The sequence below is a fragment of the Podarcis raffonei genome, chromosome 16 (genome assembly GCF_027172205.1).
Source record: "Podarcis raffonei isolate rPodRaf1 chromosome 16, rPodRaf1.pri, whole genome shotgun sequence".
Lineage (NCBI taxonomy): Eukaryota > Metazoa > Chordata > Lepidosauria > Squamata > Lacertidae > Podarcis > Podarcis raffonei.
The window spans coordinates 8,377,406-8,399,346 of record NC_070617.1 but is presented as its reverse complement, the minus strand read 5'-3'; the positions used below and the strand labels follow the sequence as shown (position 1 = coordinate 8,399,346).

The following is a 21,941-nucleotide window of genomic DNA, read 5'->3' as shown; positions in this document are numbered from 1 at the left end:
CAGCGCCATCTAGTGTCACATTTGTAGAATGCACTTAAAATGTTATATTTGCAGCAGTATAGCTGAGTCCCAAATATCTGGGTCCTGAGTTTGAGCCCCACGTTGGGCAAAAGATTCCTTCATTGCAGGGGGTTCAAGTAGATGACCCATGTGGACCCTATGATTCTGTGATTCTGGCTCAAGGTGACATGCAATGACAGCTTCCTGGCCACAATTCTGGGGGCGGAGGGATTCGAACCTTGCTCTCCCCCAGGCCCTAGTCCAACTCTCAAACCGCTACACTACATCACATACTCAGTTATGAGTTGGCAAAAACCCACCAACAGTATGCTCAGTGCTTCTTCTTTTTCACCAGGGTTGGGGACTGATCCTGGTAACAGAGATAGGTTTGTGAATACCAGTTGCTGGATATCGCAGGAGGGGAAAGGGCGTTTGTCAGGGGTCAGCAGACTTTTTCAGCAGGGGGCCGGTCCACTGTCCCTCAGACCTTATGGAGGGCCGGATTATATTTTGGAAAAAATAATAATGAACGAATTCCTACGCCCCACAAATAACCCAGAGATGCATTTTAAATAAAAGGACACATTCTACTCGTGTAAAAATGCACTGATTCCCGGACCGTCCGCGGGCCAGATTGAGAAGGCGATTGGGCCGGATCCGGCCCCCAGGCCTTAGTTTGCCTACCCATGGCGTTTGTGCTTGGATCCTGCCTGCAGGTTTCCTGTTTTGTACTTTGAGAACAGGATACTGGACCAGGTGGGGCCATTAGCCTGATCCAGGAAAACTCACCTGATGTTCTGACGCCTCCTGTGCTTTGAGGTGGTCCCTTCCAGGGGGTCTCTTTTGTGCTTTAAACCTTCCATCCTTGGTTTCTAGCCTCACTGCCTTGCGGGGGACAAGCGACAAGAGGACCCAGGCATCCTAGGCTGGTCGTCTGGCACAGCTCAGTCCTCGTCTATCGCACTCACCCTGCGAGGCTGCCTTTGCTTGCACCTGTGTGAAAAGCTAAAGGAAGGCTTTGTCTCAGAGCTGCGGGACCAGAGATTTACAGAAGATTGGAAGAAGTATATGAATTACTTGAAGAGCAACTGTAATCAACAAATTACGCTAGTAGGACTACAAGAAGTTTTGTAAGGAGAAATAGACGAAGCACTACAAAGTAGAAAAAGATAGAGATATTGGTTATGAGTTTGAAATGTCATAGGGAAAATAAGAAAGGCATACTAAGAGATTAGATTGGAAAATTTTCAGACAGGATTGATGGAAGTCAAAAATTTTTTGAATAAGATGTAAAAGTATGTTTACCATATTTTTCGCTCTATAAGACGCACTTTTTCCCTCCTAAAAAGTAAGGGGAAATGTGTGTGCGTCTTATGGAGCGAATGCAGGCTGCACAGCTATCCCAGAAGCCAGAACAGCAAGAGGGATTGCTGCTTTCACTGCGCAGCGATCCTTCTTGCTGTTCTGGCTTCTGAGATTCAGATTTTTTTTTCTTGTTTTCCTCCTCCAAAAACTAGGTGTGTCTTATGGTCTGGTGCGTCTTATAGAGCGAAAAAAACGGTAATTGCTGTTGAAAATGATATGTTAAAAAACTAATAATTTTTATATATACAGGGGTACCTCGGGTTAAGTACTTAATTCATTCCGGAGGTCCGTACTTAACCTGAAACTGTTCTTAACCTGAAGCACCACTTTAGCTAATGGGGCCTCCTGCTGCCGCCACGCCGCCGGAGCACGATTTCTGTTCTCATCCTGAAGCAAAGTTCTTAACCTGAAGCACTCTTTCTGGGTTAGCGGAGTCTGTAACCTGAAGCGTATGTAACCCGAGGTACCACTGTATATTATATATATATATATACACACACACACACACATATACACATATACACATATACATATACATACACACACACACACACACACATATATATATATATATATATATATATATATATATATATATAAAAGCTAAAGGAAAGGGGTGGGTGAGTGACAGGGGGCGGGTGTCCTCTTTGCTGGAACAAAGCAGCCTTCAACCCCCTCCCCTTCTTCTGCCACTTTTGGGGGTTTCTATTAGTGGTACTCAGCTGTTCCCCTAGGGAGGCCAAATATGGCCACAGGTCATCACAAAGCAAAAAATAAAAAAATAAAAGGACGCCTCTCCCAGGTCTTCTCCCCAGCACTGCCACCACCGCAAGGCAGTGCCAGGGCAATGGAGGGGGTTATTTTGGACCCAATTGGAGCCGGCCCTAGAAAGCCACAGGTCCCCCTGCCCCACCTCCCGGCCAGCTGGCAGGGAGGACGACTATAAAGGGCCGAGGGGCAGGGAGGAGAAGGAGCAGGCTTTCGAAGGCAGCGCCGAGGTCCGCTCAGGGTGCCCCCCGGGTCTGCTTCGTGCCAGCCAGGTCCTCTCGGCGCGCTCTTCATTCCTACTTGCACGGATAGCTCTTCGCTCCACCGACTGCCGCCATGGAAGCCATCAAGAAGAAGATGCAGATGCTTAAGCTGGATAAGGAGAACGCCCTGGACCGGGCGGAGCAGGCCGAGGCAGAGCAGAAGCAGGCGGAAGAGAGGAGCAAGCAGGTGGGCAGCCGCTGGGCTCGGCTGTGTGTGCTGGGGGGCGGGGAGGAGCTTTGTGGTAGGGTCCTGGATTCGAATTCTGCCTTAGCTCATCATGGATACCCTCAAGTCAACCGATCTGGTTTGTGTTTCCCCCAGTCACTCTAGATCAGGCATGGCCAAACTTGGCCCTCCAGATGTTTTGGGACTACAGTTCCCAAAACAAATAGTTGCAGGGAGTCAACCAAAATGGAGTCAACCAAAATTGGAGGGCAACCAAAATGGTCAAAGGCCTGGAAACGATGCCTTATGAGGAACGGCTAAGGGAGCTGGGCATGTTTAGCCTGGAGAAGAGGTTAAGGGGTGATATGATAGCCATGTTCAAATATATAAAAGGATGTCACATAGAGGAGGGAGAAAGGTTATTTTCTGCTGCTCCAGAGAAGCGGACATGGAGCAATGGATCCAAACTACAAGAAAGAAGATTCCACCTAAACATTAGGAAGAACTTCCTGACAGTAAGAGCTGTTCGACAGTGGAATTTGCTGCCAAGGAGTGTGGTGGAGTCTCCTTCTTTGGAGGTCTTTAAGCAGAGGCTTGGCAACCATATGTCAGGAGTGCTCTGATGGTGTTTCCTGCTTGGCAGGGGGTTGGACTCGATGGCCCTTGTGGTCTCTTCCAACTCTATGATTCTATGATTCTATGAGTCCTCATCACTCAGCAGTACAGAAAGAGACCTCTGCATATATTATTTATTTCTTGCATCTATATATCCCACCTGTTTCTCCAAGGAGCTCAAGGTGGTGGAAATGGTTATTGCCATCCACATTTAACAATAACCCTGCGAGGTAGGTTAGGCTGAGAGGCAGTGAGTTGCAGTGGTTAACTCCCAGCACAGACTAAACCTTCACACTCACCTCTCCCCACCTGCGTTGGTGGGTTTTTTGATGAGTTTATAGGAACAGAGAAAGAAGGTGAGGATGATGGAGGGCAGAAAGAATCTGGGACCGGCTTGGCTCCTTTCTTCAGAGAGTTCCAGTTTCACATTCCTTACGCTTGACAAAGTCTTGGCAAACAAAGGAAGGAAGGGCTGGGTGGGTGGAATTGGTGCTGGTGCCTGCCCGCCCCGTGATCAGGATGGCTTCAGGGTGACCAAACAGCTGACAATAGGGGAGAGAAAGGGGGCATGTGAGGATGGGCGTATTATATTCTGCATTTCCAGACAGGCATGAGATTCCCCATCACACACACCAGGGAGCTGGGTCAGAACAGAAGAGCGTCCGGGGGTGTGTGTGTCAAACCAAAGCATCCTGTACCCCCCTCGCCTACACATCCGCCAATCAGATGCCTACAGGAAGCCTACAAGTGGGGCATGAGAGCAACAGCCCCTCCAGGCAGCTTGTTCTCAGAATCTAGGACGGAAAGGTAGACTGCCACTGTAGGTGGAAGTTCTGCGTGGCGTCCCAGACTACTCCAGCTCAGAGTAGAACCATTGAAGTTAATGGTTCTCTCCTTCCACTCTGCCACTGCCCTCTCTCTCTGTCTGCAAAACCATCTCTCTCTCACAGCTCATAGCTCAGTCGGTAGAGCGCGAGGCTCTTAATCTCAGGAGTTGTGTGGGTTCAAGCCCCGCATTGGGCAAAATATTCCTGCATCTCCCTGAGTCATTTTATTTTCATCCAGGCTTCATTCTCTAAGGTGTGCAAGCTAACCCCTTGGAAGGGAAGGGAATAATGTGGAGTTGAGCTTAGAAAATACAGAAAGACAAATACAGTGGTACCTCGGGTTAAGTACTTAATTCGTTCCGGAGGTCCGTTCTTAACCTGAAACTGTTCTTAACCTGAAGCACCACTTTAGCTAATGGGGCCTCCTGCTGCTGCCGCGCCGCCGGAGCACAATTTCTGTTCTCATCCTGAAGCAAAGTTCTTAACCTGAAGCACTATTTCTGGGTTAGCGGAGTCTGTAACCTGAAGCGTATGTAACCTGAAGCATATGTAACCCGAGGTACCACTGTATGACCGTCTTAGGGCCTGGATCCCCTATTCCAACCCTACCACTAGCAATATATATATATATATATATATATATATATATATATATATATATATATTTGCTCAATTAGAAAACTGTAACATGTAATATCCTGCGGGGGGGTTGGGGGGTTGGACTAGATGACCCTTCCAAATCTGCCCTCCAAATCTGCCATTCTGTGATTCTGCTATTCTTTCTCCCTGTCCCACTCCCCTTTTTCTTCCATGTTTTCACCTCCTTGCCATCCATTTGCAACGAGACCCCAGTGGCCACATCCAGAGGGCCCAAAAGCTTCCTCATCTCCAATTCTGGCATTACAAGATAGACTCCCTCTGGACATTGAAGTTCTCTCTTAGCCACACGGGCGGATCACCACCGGTTACACATCCACAGATCTGCCTACTTTTTAAAAAACTGGCCTGTAAATATTCAGGTCACACACAAACCATACGTTTAAAAGCACTGTTATAATACTTGACCATAGCTGTCAACCTTCCCTTTTTTTTGCGGGAAATTCCCTTATTCCTGCGCAGTTTCCTGCTGCTTCCCGCTGCTAGCCCGGATTGTTAGATATCCCATAGACTGTCCCCGGGACAGGTGAGGCTGCTGATCCCTTACAGTGGTACCTCAGGTTAAGTACTTAATTCGTTCCGGAGGTCCGTTCTTAACCTGAAACTGTTCTTAACCTGAAGCACCACTTTAGCTAATGGGGCCTCCTGCTGCCGCCGCGCCGCCGGAGCACAATTTCTGTTCTCCTCCTGAAGCTAAGTTCTTAACCTGAAGCACTATTTCTGGGTTAGCGGAGTCTGTAACCTGAAGCGTATGTAACCTGAAGGGTATGTAACCCGAGGTACCACTGTATTTTCAAATCTGAAAGTTGACAGCTATGTACTTGACGAGCTGTGGCTCCCCACCCCACCCCAAGAATCCTGGGAACTGTAGTTTGTTAAGGGACCTGAGAGGGGTTAGGAGACCCTTAACAATCTACGGTTCCCAGGATTCTTTGAAGGAAGCCATTGACCTTTAAAGCAGAATAAGAACTCTTTCAATGTGTGCTGCGTGTGCGACTAGGTTTGCGATGCAGCCGGCTCTGCTATCGGGCAGTCCCATCCGGAGCAAACGTCTGTTAAAATAAGGACTTGTGCTCCTACAGGCCCAGGTTAGACTGAAGACGAAATGGGGGGGGGGGGAAGAAAAGGGTTTTATCGGGAGGAGGAATGTCTAGGATGCCGGATTGCGTGTTGTTTTGACCTTGCCTGGAGGCAGGGCAGAAGAGATCAAGTCATGTTTCATGTCTGTTCAGGCTGGAAAAGCAAAGGGAATTTAGAGATGGGGAATCTCTCTATCTGCGCTTTGAGAAGCCTCTCATGGTATCCTTGTAAGGCGATGAGGAACTATGGAGGGGAGGCGGGGGTAGAGAGGGAGAGAGGAACACCCAAACCAGTTGCATAAACTGGAAATTATTCTATAAAGTCCCTTCCACTCTGTTTGGTTGCAGAACCCTCTGAAAGGAACACAGCGCTGGACATTTCAAGTGTGGTGCAGTGGTTAGAGGGTCAGACCAGGACCTGGGAGAGATCAGGGTTCGAATACCCTGCTTGGCCAGTACAGTGGTACCACCAGTACAGTGGTACCTGAAGCACCACTTTAGCTAATGGGGCCTCCTGCTGCTGCCGCGCTGCCAGAGCACGATTTCTGTTCTCAACCTGAAGCAAAGTTCTTAACCTGAAGCACTATTTCTGGGTTAGCGGAGTCTGTAACCTGAAGGAGCGTCTCCACCCCCACCGTTCTACCCAGACACTGAGGTCCAGCGCCGAGGGCCTTCTGGCGGTTCCCTTGCTGCAAGAAGTCAAGTTACAGGGAACCAGGCAGAGGGCCTTCTCGGTAGTGGCCCCCTCCCTGTGGAACGCCCTCCCATCAGATGTCAAAGAGAACAACAACTACCAGACTTTTAGACGACATCTGAAGGCAGCCCTGTTTAGGGAAGCTTTTAATGTTTGATGCATTACTGCATTTTAATATTGTGTTGGAAGCCGCCCAGAGTGGCTGGGGAAACCCAGCCAGATGGGCGGGCTATATTATTATTACTGGCCGTGGAGCATGCTGGGTGTGAGCTGGGGCCTAATCACTCGCTTTCAGCCTGACCCACTTTGCAGGGTTGGTGTGGGGGTTGGCCAATGAGGAGCAGCACCACGTGTGCCACCTCAAGCTCCTTGTAGGGAAAGGTGGGGCAGAAATGAGGTGAATCAACAGCTAAGTAAATAACTGGTAAGCAAAGCAGTATTGCACTACAGTAAGCTTGCAGTCTTATTACCTGGGAGTAAGCAACATTAACATACGGAGACTTCCTTCCAAGTATACAGTTGTACTATAAAGCCTACAATCCTCTTCACATAATTAAGTGTTGTTGAGCAAAAAATGACATTTCCAGGTAAATATGGAACTGGATATGGAAGGTTGATCTAGGTTTTCCTTGTTGTTCCTAAGAAGAGCTGATCACTTCACCTGTTGTTTTTTAAAAAAACAAAACACCCAAACAGGGATGGAGGCTGGAGGTTAAAAGATCAAAGACTATAAATGTGTCAAACTCTGAAATGCAAATTACCTGCCACAAAGTTGAAGGAGCAAGGGCTTCAGGCAAGAAGCCTTCTCAATAAGTGTCGATTGAACCCAGGACCCTTGCATTGGGGATATGTACACATTGCCGTTTTAAAACTCAGCTTAGGTCATCCCTCACCCTCCCTAGTCAATTTGGATCAGAGCTGATTTGGCAGGGAAAGCGTCCAAATACAGCTTTTTCTAAGAAACGACAGGATAGATACGGGATAGGTGTGGATTCTGTGGCTAAAATAATATGTACACACCGCTTCCCAAACCATGGGAGGGAGTGTGCTGGCTGCAAGGTTAATTGAAAATATAATAATAATAATAAGTGTTGGTGTTGACCTTTAAAGCCCTAAACGGCCTCGGTCCTGTATACCTGAAGGAGCGTCTCCACCCCCATCGTTCAGCCCGGACACTGAGATCCAGCGCCGAGGGCCTTCTGGCGGTTCCCTCATTGCGAGAAGCAAAGCTACAGGGAACCAGGCAGAGGGCCTTCTCGGTAGTGGCGCCCGCCCTGTGGAACGCCCTCCCATCAGATGTCAAAGAGATAAACAACTACCTGACATTCAGAACAGGCAGCCCTGTTCAGGGAAGTTTTTAATATGTAACGCTGTACTGTTTTTAACACTGATTGGGAGCCGCCCAGAGTGGCTGGGGAAACTCAGCCAGATGGGCGGGGTATAAATAATAAATTGTTGTTGTTGTTGTTGTTGTTGTTGTTGTTGTTGTTGTTGTTATTATTATTATTATTATTATATCCAACCCATCTGGCTAGCTTTTCTCAGCCACTCTGGGCGCCTCCCAACAGAATATTAAAAACACGATAAAAACACATCGTAAACCCACTTTCTCTGAATCTAGCTTAGATGTCTTCCGAAGGTTGCCAGCTGATCAGAAAAGAATTGGCCTGGCCAGCTGCTGCGCCTCCACAGGAGTCCTGATTTGCAGAAATCATAGAATCATAAAAATGTAGGGCTAGAAGGGACCCCCAAGGGACATCTAGTCCAACCCCTCGCAATGCAATAATCACAGCTAAATCAGTAAGCGAAGCTTCTGCTGTTGTGGCTGACACGGAAATGCAGATAAACTTAATTCTGGGGAGAAACCAAACGGGACAGATCTGGTCCTTCTTCCTCAGCGTTCAAGGTTCTAGACCTCAAGAAGGACTGCAGAAGCATGGTAAACGCTACCTCCTCTTTCCTTTTGCAGCTGGAAGATGAATTAGCCGCCATGCAGAAGAAGCTGAAGGGGACGGAGGACGAGCTGGACAAATATTCAGAGGCTCTCAAAGATGCGCAGGAGAAGCTGGAGCTGGCGGAGAAGAAGGCTGCTGACGTATGTATGGGTCTGGGGTGGAGGGACGCCCCTCTCTGAATTTGTGCTCGCTAAGCGGGACTGTTTTTTCACCCAGCGCTTTCGCAGGGCTAAACCACATGGCTGGAATGGCTGTGGGTCCTGCTGTGCAAAGGGCAGTCCCCTGTTTCAACCATAGCTGTCAACCGTCCCTTATTTGGCGGGAAAGTCCCTTATCCCAGCGCCGTGTCCCGCTGCTGTCCCTTATTGAGCTCCACAGGGAGGAGAAGGATGGGGGCAAAGTTAGAATTAGTGGGCTCTGCCTGTCATTGGCTCTGGCGCCACCTACTGTCAGGCTCCCCGACTCCTGCCCTACCAGCTCCAATGGGCACCAACTTTCCCTGTTCTTGATTTTGAAGAGCTGCCTGGCCCCAAATCGGGATGAACGCTAAAGGACCTTAAGAAAGGAGGGCAGTGGAGACCCTTCTTATGTCCATGATGTTAGGGGGAAATTGCTTTGGGGAAAATGTGTGTATTATAGGAAATTGCTCACAAAAATGTATATTTTAAGAGAAATGCGCAACAAAATGCTGGTTTTTCTTTTTAAAAAATTGCTAACTGACGTGGAAATGTGGAGAAACAGACATAAGATATACAAAATGAGAAATGGAGTAGAACCAAAATAGATAGGTTTGCCCATCTCCACCCTGAGGACAAATCGACCCGGAAGCCACACAGTGCCAGGGTGTGAAATGAGCTGGCAAGGAGATTGACCGCCCCCCCCCCATTTCCCGGCCTCTTGACAGGAAAGGCAGAAAGTGTGGGGAGCGGAAAGCGAGGGAAAAGGAAACACTCGGGTTCTGAAAATAGCCTTATCTTTTCCAGCAAACGTTGCGGTTAGGCTCACCAAACCGCTGCTGACTTTTTCACAACGCCAGGAGCTACCCGGAGAACCAACTGTCCCTGGCTGGGTCTTTCCCCAGCAATGTCTATGCTTAAAAACTCAAACACAGCTCCACGGTTGCCCACAGTGCTTAACTTACCATCTAACACCGTGAATGCTATCAACAGCTGCTCACCTGTGGCAACCGACGAGAGAAGCAGGCAGGTGTTTGCCAAAGAGAGCCTCCTTCGCTTTCTTTTAGAGCAGGGGGTGGGGAACCTCATCTGTGGCCCTTCAGGCTACTCCATCTGGCCCTCGGGAAACTCCCCAGGCCATAGCACCCTCACGAGCTCAGCTCTGCAGCCTCCCTGAGTGTTTTGGCCCGGGTGGAGCGTGTCCTTGAACTCTGGTAGTGCTCCCGATTGCCCGGTTGGACAGAGGCATGCAGGTGTATATGAACCTCTGAGTTTTGCATGGCTGAAACATACGGAGTCTGTTGTACAAAGTCATATCCATCGATCTTTGAGGACTCCAGCAACGTCTGGAGGGCACCAGGTTGGGGATGCTTCTTTCCCATTTTCTCATAATCTCTGTCCTAAACTAACGGGAAGGGAGGTAGCTCAGCATTAGAGCATTTGCCCTGCATGCAAAAGGTCGCAGGATCAATCCCTGTCATCTCCAGGGACTCTCGATTTGAAGACTGGGACAGCCAGTGCCAGTTTGTAGACCAGGGGTGGGGAACCACAAGCCTGGGGGGCAAATGTGGCCCTCCAGGCCTCCCTATCTGGCCCTGTTTCACCCGCCTGCTCTGAGCATTTTTGCCTGGCTGGGACATGTCCTTGAACTCTGATCCTGCTTTTCCACACAGAGGACTAAGAGGGGTGTGTGACTATGTGTACAAACCGGCCTACTTCTGCCTCTGGCCCTGCCCCCTGTCGGCATGTGGCCCTTGGAAATAAGGGGAATGTGGCCCTTGAGAACCAGCATGCCTGCTGTTGACAATATTGCGGTAGATGAACTGATGGCCCCGGTTTGCATCAGGCAGTTCCTGTAAATGGGGAGATGGACAGAGAACGTTGCCTGCCCAGGTCATCGAGAAATTCTCCTTAAAAGTGGATTATCTCGTGCACGGGATGCAACTGGAAACTCTGAGTCACTTGCGCCTTAGGAAAGGGTTTTGCCTCAAATCTGCCCCAAGATTGACAGGCGGGACTTTGGGATAAGTGGAAACCCAACCGGCCCTCTCCCGCTAATGGCCGGGGAAGAGCTGGGAAAGTTATGCAGTTCCCCGCCAGCCTGCCCCACACTCCCTATTTCTTGCATTGTTGGTGGCAATCTCTAGGAAAACAATGGCGTCGAGTTTCTCCCCTGCGAAGGTTGGCCCCATCCGTCAAGCGGCTAAGGGCTGTCAGCGCCTGGAGCAGCTGCCACTTGGCATTCGGAGGGGATTATCTGTACAGATTTATCGCCTATGGGGGGGGGGAATTGACGGACATTTGAGCTTTTGCCACCTCCTGCCACCTATCGCTTCCTTTTCTGGATCCTACTCGGTAGAACAGAGTAAGAACCAGGGCTCCCCCCCTTTCCCCCCCTAAACAGGGCTGCCTTTAGATGTCTTCTAAAAGTCAGATAGTTGCTTATCTCCTTGACATCTGATGGGAGGGTGTTCCACAGGGCGGGCGCCACCACCAAGAAGGCCCTCTGCCTGGTTCCCAGTACCCTCACTTCTTGCAGGGAGGGAACCGCCAGAAGGCCCTCGGCGCTAGACCTCAGTGTCCAGGCAGAATGATGGGGGTGGAGACGCTCCTTCAGGTATACTGGGCTGAGGCCATTCAGGGCTTTAAAGGTCAGCACCAACACCTTGAATTGGGCTCAGAAACTGGGAGCTAATGTAGATCCTTTAGGACCATTGTTATAAAATCCTGGTGGCCGCTCCCAGTCACCAGTCCGTCAGCCGCATTCTGGATTAGTTTTAGTTTCCGAGTCACCTTCAAAGATAGCATGAAGGCAAGAGCACTCCCTCACGGTAACCTATGTACCTATAAACATACAAAGATAAGGATTGGACCCTGCCCTGACACCCCAGAAAGCCACCGCCAGTCAGTGGAGACAGTACTAAGTTAGATGAACCAATGGTTTGACTAGGGTGACTTTTTATGTTCTCTATCAGAAGTTAGGGAGTTAGAGAGTGGAGGGATGGCCCTTTCTCCAAATTAAATTTGGACACATCTAACATAAGAAGGGGACGCGGGTGGTGCTGTGGGTTAAACCACAGAGCCTAGGACTTGCCGATCAGAAGGTCGGCGGTTCGAATCCCCGCGACGGGGTGAGCTCCCGTTGCTCAGTCCCTGCTCCTGCCTACCTAGCAGTTCGAAAGCATGTCAAAGTGCAAGTAGATCAATAGGTACCACTCTGGCGGGAAGGTAAACGGCGTTTCCGTCATGCTGGCCACATGACCCGGAAGCTGTACGCCGGCTCCCTCGGCCAATAAAGCGAGATGAGCGCTGCAACCCCAGAGTCGGCCACAACTGGACCTAATGGTCAGGGGTCCCTTTACCTTTACCTTTAACATAAGAAGAGCCTGGCTGGTGAAACAGGCCAATGGCCCATCTAGTCTTGCATCCTTGTTCTCACAGCAACCAACCAGATGCCCCAATGAGGAGCCCAAAAGCAGGACTTGAGCACAAGAGCAACTCTCCCTTCCTGTATTTTGCCTCTGACTTTGGAAGCAGAACATAGTCATCAGGCTTTGTGGCCTCTGATAGCCTCACTATTCTCCATGGATTTGTCTAATCCTCGTTGAAAGCCATCCAAGTTGGTGGCCGCCAGTGGATGGGGGCATGAGAAAGTGTATGCTGCAGCAATGGGCAAATTTTAGGGGGTAGTTTGTGCCTCGGGGCTGCATCTCTGCATGGGTGACCTTCTACTGGCCCAAGGTCACCCAGTGAGTTTCATGACTGAGCAGGGATTTAAACCCTGGTCTCTCCCAGGGCCTAGTCCAGGGGTCAGTAAATGTTTTCAGCAGGGGGCCAGTCCACTGTCCCTCAGACCTTGTGGGGGGCCAGACTATATTTTTTTTGGGGGGGGGGAGATGAACAAATTCCTATGCCCCACAAATAACCCAGAGATTCATTTTAAATAAAAGCACACATTCTGCTTGTGTAAAAACATCAGGCAGGCCAAACAAATAACCCAGAGAGGCATTTTAAATAAAAGGACACATTCTAATGTAAAAACACGATTCCCGGACTATCCATGGGCCGGATTGAGAAGGCGATTGGGCCACATCCAGCCCCAGGCCTTAGTTTGCCTACCCATGGCCTAATCCAGCACTCAAACCGCCACTGCCCACTGGCTCATCGCTGAGGACGCAAGAGCAGTGCATCTGTAGCAGATTTATTCTGGATCACAGATCCTCCAAGTGCCTCCATTTTCCAGGGACAGTCCCAGATTTACAGACGCTGTCCCAGTTTTTTATTTGATCCCAGAATGTCCTGCCTTTCCTTAGGATGGCCCTAATTTCATCGGAGAAATGTTGGAGGGAATGGAGTTATGCAACCCCTGAGCCTTTAGAAAACATCTGAAGGCCGGATAGGGATTTTTTAAAAATTTTAAAAATATTTTTATATATGCTGGAAGCCGCCCAGAGTGGCTGCGGCAACCCAGTTGAGTATAAATAACAAAAGTATTATGATTATTATCATTGTGGAATAGGACGTCCCTATTTTCATTGGAGAAATGTTGGAGGGTATGGGATCATCTCCACATCGTTCTGCTTTATTAGTTGTTCTGAGATGCTTCCACATTATCTTCGGGTTGGGGGTGCTTTTACTGTAGCCAGAATATTTGTGGTACAGTATAAAGACGCAGGTGGCGCTGTGGGTTAAACCACAGAGCCTAGGACTTGCCTATCAGAAGGTCGGTGGTTCGAATCCCTGCGACGGGGTGAGCTCCCGTTGCTCGGTCCCTGCTCCTGCCAACCTAGCAGTTCAAAAGCACGTCAAAGTGCAAGTAGATAAATAGGTACCGCTCCGGCGGGAAGGTAAATGGCGTTTCCGTGCGCTGCTCTGGTTCGCCAGAAGCGGCTTAGTCATGCTGGCCACGTGACCCGGAAGCTGTACGCTGGCTCCCTCGGCCAATAAAGTGAGATGAGCGTCGCAACCCCAGAGTCGGCCACGACTGGACCTAATGGTCGGAGGTCCCTTTACCTTTACCTATAAAAATGTAGAGGATTTCAGCACGATGGTATGGAACCCATTGGAAACAAAGCAGTGTGTCCACACCAAAACTCTTGCAGGGGGCGAATAGTTTTGAAAGCAGGATCACGCATGACTGCTGCGATAGCATCATGAGCACAAAACAAAAAATTTTTTTCCTTCCAGTAGCACCTTAAAGACCAACTAAGTTAGTTCTTGGTATGAGCTTTCGTGTGCATGCACACTTCTTCAGATACACTGAAACAGAAGATGCCAGATCCTTCTATATAGTGAGAAGGTGGGGAGGGGTATTACTCAGAAATAGACTGGAAAGAGAAGCTGCTGAATTGCAACTCATTACCAAACTTAAAACCATGGAGAGACCTGGTCTGAACAAAGACATTGGATTCTTATCTCATTATACATGACAAAGCCATTTTTCACCTTCTCACCCCTTGCTTTTTCCTGTAAGACCAATTGCAGTCGTTAAGAGTCAACAGGCTCATCACAGCTATCTGCCAATCACCCATTCCCACCACCCTTCTGAGTAATACCCCTCCCCACCTTCTCACTATATAGAAGGATCTGGCAACTTCTGTTTCAGTGTATCTGAAGAAGTGTGCATGCACACGAAAGCTCATACCAAGAACTAACTTAGTTGGTCTTTAAGGTGCTACTGGAGGGAAATTTTTTTTTTTTGTTTTGACTATGGCAGACCAACACGGCTACCTTTCTGTAACTGGAATCATGAGCACAGATACTCATGAATGCACAATGAACAGGACATGGAGGGGTCTCAGATAACTGATTCCCCCCTCTCCACCTTGATTCGGCTAGTTCCTGCCTCCCCACACGTGCCCAGCAGAGGGGGCCAGAGAACACATCCCTTTCTCCACAGTTATTGAGGAAAAGGTCCTTCAATCCCATTAAGCAGCCCAGGAATTTAAATATGGAGTGCTTGGGCTGGTGGGGTTTCATTCTCTGAGGTCTGCTTCGCAGTACTGGCTGGCTGTCAACACATGGGAGGAAGGCCCAAGAAGAAACCTTAGCTGCGAGTTTCTTGAGCGGCCTAACCACTTAAACGCCCCATAGGGGGGCTCCAGGAGGGTGAGAGTAACCTCAGAAGCCGGGCCTCGGTGCCAAGGAATGCTCAGCACTCCTTGGGTGCTAATTGCAAAGTCAGGATCGGTATGCTGACCCCGCTGGAAGGAGGAAGGAGTGACGGGTGCCAAAAAGGCTTTGCGGGAGAGATTCCCGAGACTTCCTCTGACTCACTCCAGATGGCTGCTCATCCCCCAGGCCGATTTACGGCTGAAGGGCTAAATTGAGACGCTGGTGGGGGGTGGGAGGTGGAGAGAGGCAGGTACCTCAAGGAAGGAATGCTATGTGCCCCCCACACTTATACCCCTGAAGGCTTTGTTAGCTATTGGCCGACCTTTTAGAAAACGAAATAAAATCAAAATTCTGCATCACTAATGCATGCTCAGCAACAATAGTTGAATTCTGCGCCCTGGGTATGTTATGCAAATGTGATTTGCACAATTTAATCTATTTTGCATAACTTACTCTGATTTTTTTCAAAGCTACTATTACATAATTACCCCCTCCCCTTTTCTGGTATAGTGGAGAAGTTGCAAGGAGCTATATGAAGCGCTACCCTCTGACATCTGGGACGCTTCAGGTTCAAACCCACCATTTCCCCAAGCAGATCTTCAGAGAACAATAAGGACTAGTAACTTTTTAAAAAAATTTCCAAGGAAGGTGAATCTTGCTCCTTCATTGTCAGAGGCAGTGTACCTCTGGATTACCACGTGTTGGAAACAGAAGGAGGGTATTATTTATAGTTTCCAAGTCACCTTCAAAGGTAGCCCCATGTAGAGCACATTGCAGTAGTCCAAGTGGGACATAACCAGAGCATGTACCTCTGATGAGACTGTGCGCAGACAGGCATGGTCTCAGCAGGTGTACCACATGGAGTGGGTAGACAGCTGCCCTGGACTCAGAAGTGACCTGCGCCTCCAAAATTACTCCCGGGCTGCACTTAGGGGTGGTGTTAACCCATTCAGGACCAGGAAATCCTCCCCACCGCTTGTCTCTCCCCCGTCCCCTGGAAACAGTGTTTCTGTCTTGTCGGGATTCAACCTCAATCTGTTAGATAGTACCAATGGCTTGACTAGTCCATGTAGCACTTTGTGTGCTCCTATTTAAATCAGGCTTTCTCTTGGAACGATAAGGACTAGAATCTTGCTTTATTTACGGAGGGAAAGACCATAATTCAGTAGCATGTCAAACCCCCTAGGTTCAATCTCTAGCATCTCATGGTAGGGGTGGGGAAGACTCCTGTGTGAAACACCAGAAAACTGCTGCTAGGCATTACAATGAGTGTAACATAGCTTCCTATGTTGCTTCAATGGCTGCTAGCTCTGATGGCCGTCCCATTCTTCTGCACTCAGAGGCAGTAAGGCTTCTGACTGCCAGTCAGAGGGGGACTGGCTCCTGTGTGTGGGTCTTGCTTGTAGGTTATCCATTGAGACCATCCGGATGGCCATTGTGATGGATGATGGACGATGTGGAACATCGGCCCAATTCAGTAGGTTCTTCTTATGGTTCCAAGGGTGGAGGCCTAGACAGACATTTGGTCTGATCCAATAGAACTGTTTACCTTCTCAGGTTCTTATTCACAAATCCATTCTCATCCTCAAGACACTGAATCTGGATTTTGAAACGGGAGTGTCACTCGGCTGTTTATTTCGTGTTTCATTTCAGTCTTGCGCCTGGAGACAGCAGCGGGATCAAGCCTGCGCCGTTCTTGTCTGCTGAAACGAAAACTCTCCTTATTAGTTCTCAGTCAGGAAAGGCCTGCGGAGTTTGATAAGGGCGCTTCTACACAACTATTTCTGACTAGCAGGGCGGACAGCGTGCTCTAAAACTGGCTGCGTCGCCTTGTTCCAAGGGAAACGGCATAGAAATTAGAGCTGGATGTTCCCGCGGTGCCTTGACGCACCAGGCAAATGCCACTTGGTCAAATATGTGTAACCCACAGCCATAGCTGGCAGCAAAGTCATCTGGAAACTAGAGTCTCAGATCTTCCATTGATCAGGGAAAGGGGGAGCAGGCTTGTAAGAGGGCGATGTATGTGTGTGTGTGCATGCGTGCGTGAGCGAGCGAGAAGAAAGACCTCACTGGAATGGAATGTTTCCCAGCCTTGCTTCATCTCCCAGTAAAAACCCCAGATGCTGTTTTGCAAAGGTTGAGTTTGGATCTCTCGTGCCCATATATGTACCTAGTTGTCCTTGCAGTCTTCAGGCCTAGGCTCCTAACTCCCCCCCCCCCACTCCCTCTTTTATGGTAGCAGATCTGCCAACATGCAGGAGTGGATGGGAAAGGTCAGAGGAATTAGTAAGGCCAAAAAGCTTTTTTTAAAAAACTGTGTGTGTGATGGTTAGCACATCATGCTTTGGGAGAGTGTTTGGGCTGAAGCCTGTTAGGGATGGGGAAGAAATGCAATTCAGTTTGCGTTTAAACACTATAACTCGTGGGTGTCCAATGAAGCTAAATGCTGGGAGATTTGGGACAGATAAAAGGAAGGGGCTTCTTCAAATGGCACTGGGATTTGCTTTCGCAGGAGGCAGTGATGGCTACCAACTTGGACGGTTTTAAAAGGGGATTGGACAAATCCATGCCAGTGGCTACCAGCCACAATGGCTCAGCTCTGCCTCCATGGCCGCTGCAAACTGCCGCAGGGGACAATGCTTTTGTGCTTCTGGGTTTGCCACAGCAACTCTTCAGCCAATCTGTGAACAGGATGCAGGACTCGGTGGGCCCTTGGCTGGATCCAGCAGGCCTTTCTTATGTTCTTAGGCTTTCCAGGCTGGTGGAGCTCGTGAATGGTAATCGTAGGAATGCTTTGAGGTCTACGACACGGCTGGGGGATCCCAGATGGGCTTCCAACTTGCTCCGGCCCCTATTTCTCCTTGGAAGCAAAACCCCACGGATTTCAGCGGCCAGCAGCATCTGGGTTGGCCAGTGTGAGGACAGGATGGACCTCCGGCCTGATCCAGCAGCTAGACACTTCTGAGGTGCATCTGCAGCATGCAGGCTTCACTGGGATGGGCCCTTCACAGGCAGGCGACCCCCCACTGTTTTTCAACAGGCCTACAAAGGGGGCTGGGAGGGTTCTCTTGCCTCCCATCCTCCCTTGCAAAGGGGCCAGCCCCACTGGAGGAGCCCCCACTGCTTTTCCCCTTTGTTGGTGGGGCTGGCGGTGGGTGTGGCGGAGCGAATGGAGGAGGATGCTGAGGTTTCTTTCTCTCTCTCTCTCTTTTTTTTAACGGACTCTGGCTTGGCGGCCTGCTCCCGTTGCCATGGCAACCCTGCAGCTGGAGCTAGAGGGAGGCGGCGGCGGCCCCGCCTTCATCCGGGGCCCTCGGCGGCCGCGTGACGTCACCGAGAAGGCGGGAGGGGGCGCCGCCTCCCGGGTATTTCAGGGCGGGGCGCGGGGGCTGTCGGGAGCGGCGGCGGCGGCGGCGCGGACGGAGTGGAGAGCAGGGGCGGGCCGGGGCAGGAGAAGCAGGCAAGTCTGTGGCCATGGCCGGGGCGACCACCATCGAGGCGGTGAAGCGCAAGATCCAGGTGCTGCAGCAGCACGCCGACGAGGCCGACGAGCGAGCCGAGAGGCTGCAGAGGGAGGCGGAGGCCGAGCGCCGCGCCCGGGAGCAGGTAGGACGAGGGGGGCGCCCCGGGGGGACGGGCGGGCCGGGGCCAGGGAGGGCAGCAGCTGCTACCCAGAACCCTCTGCGCTTGGCCACTCTCCCAGAAGCCTCTGCGCTTGGCTCTCAAGCCTTGCCCTGCCCTTAGCTGCTTTAGGCCACCAGCAGGATTAATTCGGAGGCCCGTCTCGGCCCAACTGAGTTCTCCTCAGAGAGGACCCCACTGAAATTTAGCCATGGTCCTTCTCCATCAATGGTTCTTCTTTGAGTAAGGGTGGCACTGTGGTCTAAACCACAGAGCCTAGGACTTGGTGATCAGAAGGTCGGCAGTTCGAATCCCCGCGACGGGGTGAGCTCCCGTTGTTTGGTCCCAGCTCCTGCCAATCTAGCAGTTCGAAAGCACGTCAAGTGCAAGTAGATAGATAGGTACCACTCCGGCGGGAAGGTAAACGGTGTTTCCGTGCGCTGCTCTGATTCGCCAGAAGTGGCTTAGTCATGCTGGCCACATGACCCGGAAGCTGTACGCCAGCTCCCTTTGCCAATAAAGCGAGATGAGCGCCGCAACCCCAGAGTCAGTCACGACTGGACCTAATGGTCAGGGGTACCTTTACCTTTAAGGCATCAGGCATGGGCTCCAGGTTTCCCACAGTGATGCAGCTGGAGACCCTTTAAGGGTTGTGCTTGAGTCCCAATTGTCTGCCAGGCCTCGTCCTCTGAGGGTAGGCTGCTCCTACACATGGGTGCTCTGTTTTGGGGAACATCGGAAGCTGCCTCCTACTGAGCCATTGGTCCATCTAGCTCAGTGTTGTCTACACCGAAGGGCGGCAGATTTCGGGCAGGGAGTCTTTTGTGACCTTACCTGGAGGTGCCTGTTGAGGATTGAACCTGGGACCTTACGCACGCAAGGCGGACGCTCTGCCACTGAGCCACAGCTCTGCTCATAAGAAGATCTGTTCTGGATTGGGCCAAGGGTCCATTTAACTCTGCATCCATCCTTCCCACCCACCCATCTTGCCTCTGCAGCTCCTCATCAGATGCTTTGCAGGAAGCTCCCAAGCCCTCTCCTCCATGTGAACCCACAAAAGCCTTATGCACAAGCCCGCTGCGTCTGATCCTGGAGCTGGCACATAGTCAATATGGCTAGTGGCTATTGCTAGCCTTATTCTCCATGAACTCATCTATTTTTGTTTCCAAGTTGGTGGGCGTCGCTGCATCTTGTGGCAGCAGATTTCCTACTGAGTGAAGGAACTCCTTCATTTGGGCTGTCCTGAATCTCTCCAGCTTCACTGACTGATACTCCCTTCCCCAGATTCTAGGATTAGCTTTCTTCCCTATCCATTTTCTCCACACCATGTATGTAATCTTATGCACCTCTGCCATACACCCCTCCTTTAAAAGCCCCAGATGTTTTAGTCTTTCCTCACATAGGGAAGTAGCTCAGTGGTCTTGCCAGGAAACTAAAATGGAGCCATCACACGTACGAAAGCCTGAGAAGAGCTTTTGTTGGGCCACTCCAGAGAGATCCCATCATCCAGCTGTGGCCCTTGCAGGATGCCTCTGGGGAGCCCTTAAGTGAGGGGTTGATGAAGGCAAGAGTTCCTTTCCTGTTTCTTTTTTTAATCCCCTAGCGACTGGTGTTTTTGAAAATTTCTTGGTGGTATTTTGCCTTGAAACGTGGGAGGCTCCTATTTAACCATTGTGGCTGTGAGCTGTGCAGCATAAGATTCCCACTGGATTGGGTAGAAAGTCTAGCATCCAAACAGTGGTATGGTCCCCTGTCTTCTTCCCTCTTGGTCTCGTAATTAGCTGCTTCTAGAAGCCCCTTACCAAGGAGGAAAGTGATGCAGGTTTACTGCTCCCTGAACACTAGGCAGCCTGTGACTATCAGAACATACAGCCTGCTGGATCCGGCCAGTGGCCCATCTACCCCAGTATCTTGTCTTCTCAGTGGTCAACCAGATGCCTGTGGGACGCCCGCAGGCAGCCCCCGAGCACAAGAGCCACTCTCCCCTCCTGTGGTTTCCACCAAGTGGTTTCCAGAAGCATTGTTGCCTTCCAAGTGTGCAGGCAGAGCATAGCCGTTGTGTTTAGCAGCCATCAACAGCCCTGTCCTCTGCGAATGTGCCTAATCCTCTTTTAAAGTAGTCTAGGTTGGTGGTCATCACCGCCTCCTGTGGAAGCGGGCGCCATAGTTTTAATTAGGCACCGCCATGGTGGTTACATTCTTGGTCATCGTCTTTCTCAAGAACATAAGGACTATTGTGTCTGATCAGAGCACAGTCCCAACTGGAAAGGTCACAAATGAATGGTGAAGGTGATGGCAACTGCCCCTCCGCCACATTGCTCATTTTCAGCCTTTTGGTGTTCGGAAATAAACTTCTTTTGAGCTTGGAGGTTCTGTATGGAACTGTCCTGCCTCTTCCAGAAGAACCGTACTGGGTTAGGCCGAGGCTCCATCCTGCCCAACATCTCGTTTCCTGCAGTGGACGCTGGATAGATCCCTCCAGGCAATCCAGAGAAGGCCACTGCCTGCCTTTTGGTTTGTTCCTGGTGCCTGATATTCATGGGTAGACTGCCTCTGCACCTGGAGGTTCTGCTTTGCTGTAGGGCATCTCTTCTCTCTTTTCCTCCCTGTCACTCTGATGTATAGTGCAAAGGTATACTAGGACGCCCCGAAGCAGGGCGTGGCAACAACAGCCCCTTCTCATTCTCCCAAGCAGGGACAAGGAGACTCTTTTATTAAAAAGCTTGTGATGTTACATCTTGTTGTGAACCCCGTGCCTTTTAATTATATTGTGCGTGAAGATCAGAGGCTGCAAAATACCTAGGTTTGCAGGGGAGGGGTTGGGTGCTCTCGGCCGGATGGACAGAGCAGCTCCAGGAGAGAATTGTGGGTGAATTGAGGCCAATGGTGCCCAGCATCAACCTTGCTGAGCGTAAGGGTGGGCCCACAACTTGGCAGCAGAGCTCTCGCTTTCCTCTTCCTCCATGGTACCTGAATAGCAATTTCTGGAACCCACAAGAGCGGGGAGGGCCCGTGTGCTCGGTTGGTTCCTGGCTGCAGGGTTCCCCACAGGCATCTAGGCGGCCTCTGCAAGGATGCTGGACTAAATGGGGCTTTGGCCCTGATCCAGCAGCCACTTATGAGGTTGGAATCCTGGCATTTCCAGTTGAAAAGCGCTAGGTAGCAGAGGCTGGGGAAGACTTTGAGTGCGGGGAAACCCCAGAGCACTGTTGCAAGGCACCCGGTTCTATATAAGGCAAAGACTTTGAAACAAGAACATAAAGTCACTCTTCCTTCCTTATTCTGGGAGCCTTGAATAGGCAGTAGATTATGGATGAGGAACCTCTGGCCGCCTCCTGATGCTCCATTGCCATGCCCCTGTCCACTCTCATCTGTTGACCCTCGCTGGCTGCTTTACCCTGCTGAAAATGTGTCCTTAAATGGTGATCCTTCTTATTGGCTTGGCTGGAGAAAGATGTATAGGTGTGTGTCTAGAAACCTCTGAATTTTGTGTGCAAAGCTGCCCATTTTGACCCGTTGCCCTGGCCACTACTGGGGGGTGGTCCCTGGAAGATTGCCCATGTGGGAATGTGGCCCTTGGGCTCAGAAATGCATCCCCCCGCCCCGCAAATAGGAACCAGAAGAGACCACAAGTCCTATCC

General features: G+C 50.4%; 1 protein-coding gene across 13 annotated transcripts in view; it reads left to right on the top strand.

Annotated features, from left to right (window-relative positions):
• The first annotated feature begins 2,344 nt into the window (after positions 1-2,344).
• TPM3 (tropomyosin 3) overlaps positions 2,345-21,941 on the top strand; it is a 70,632-nt gene continuing 51,035 nt past the window's right edge. For 3 of the 13 annotated variants that reach the window (XM_053368720.1, XM_053368721.1, XM_053368719.1), the window contains exons 1-2: positions 2,346-2,583; positions 8,404-8,529. In XM_053368720.1, coding sequence (XP_053224695.1) covers positions 2,470-2,583; positions 8,404-8,529 — 240 coding nt within the window. In that variant the 5' untranslated portion in view covers positions 2,346-2,469. Of the gene's footprint in view, positions 2,584-8,403; positions 8,530-18,068; positions 18,286-21,941 lie in introns of those variants that run through there. The other 10 variants (XM_053368726.1, XM_053368722.1, XM_053368727.1 and 7 more) reach the window with 5 other exon arrangements.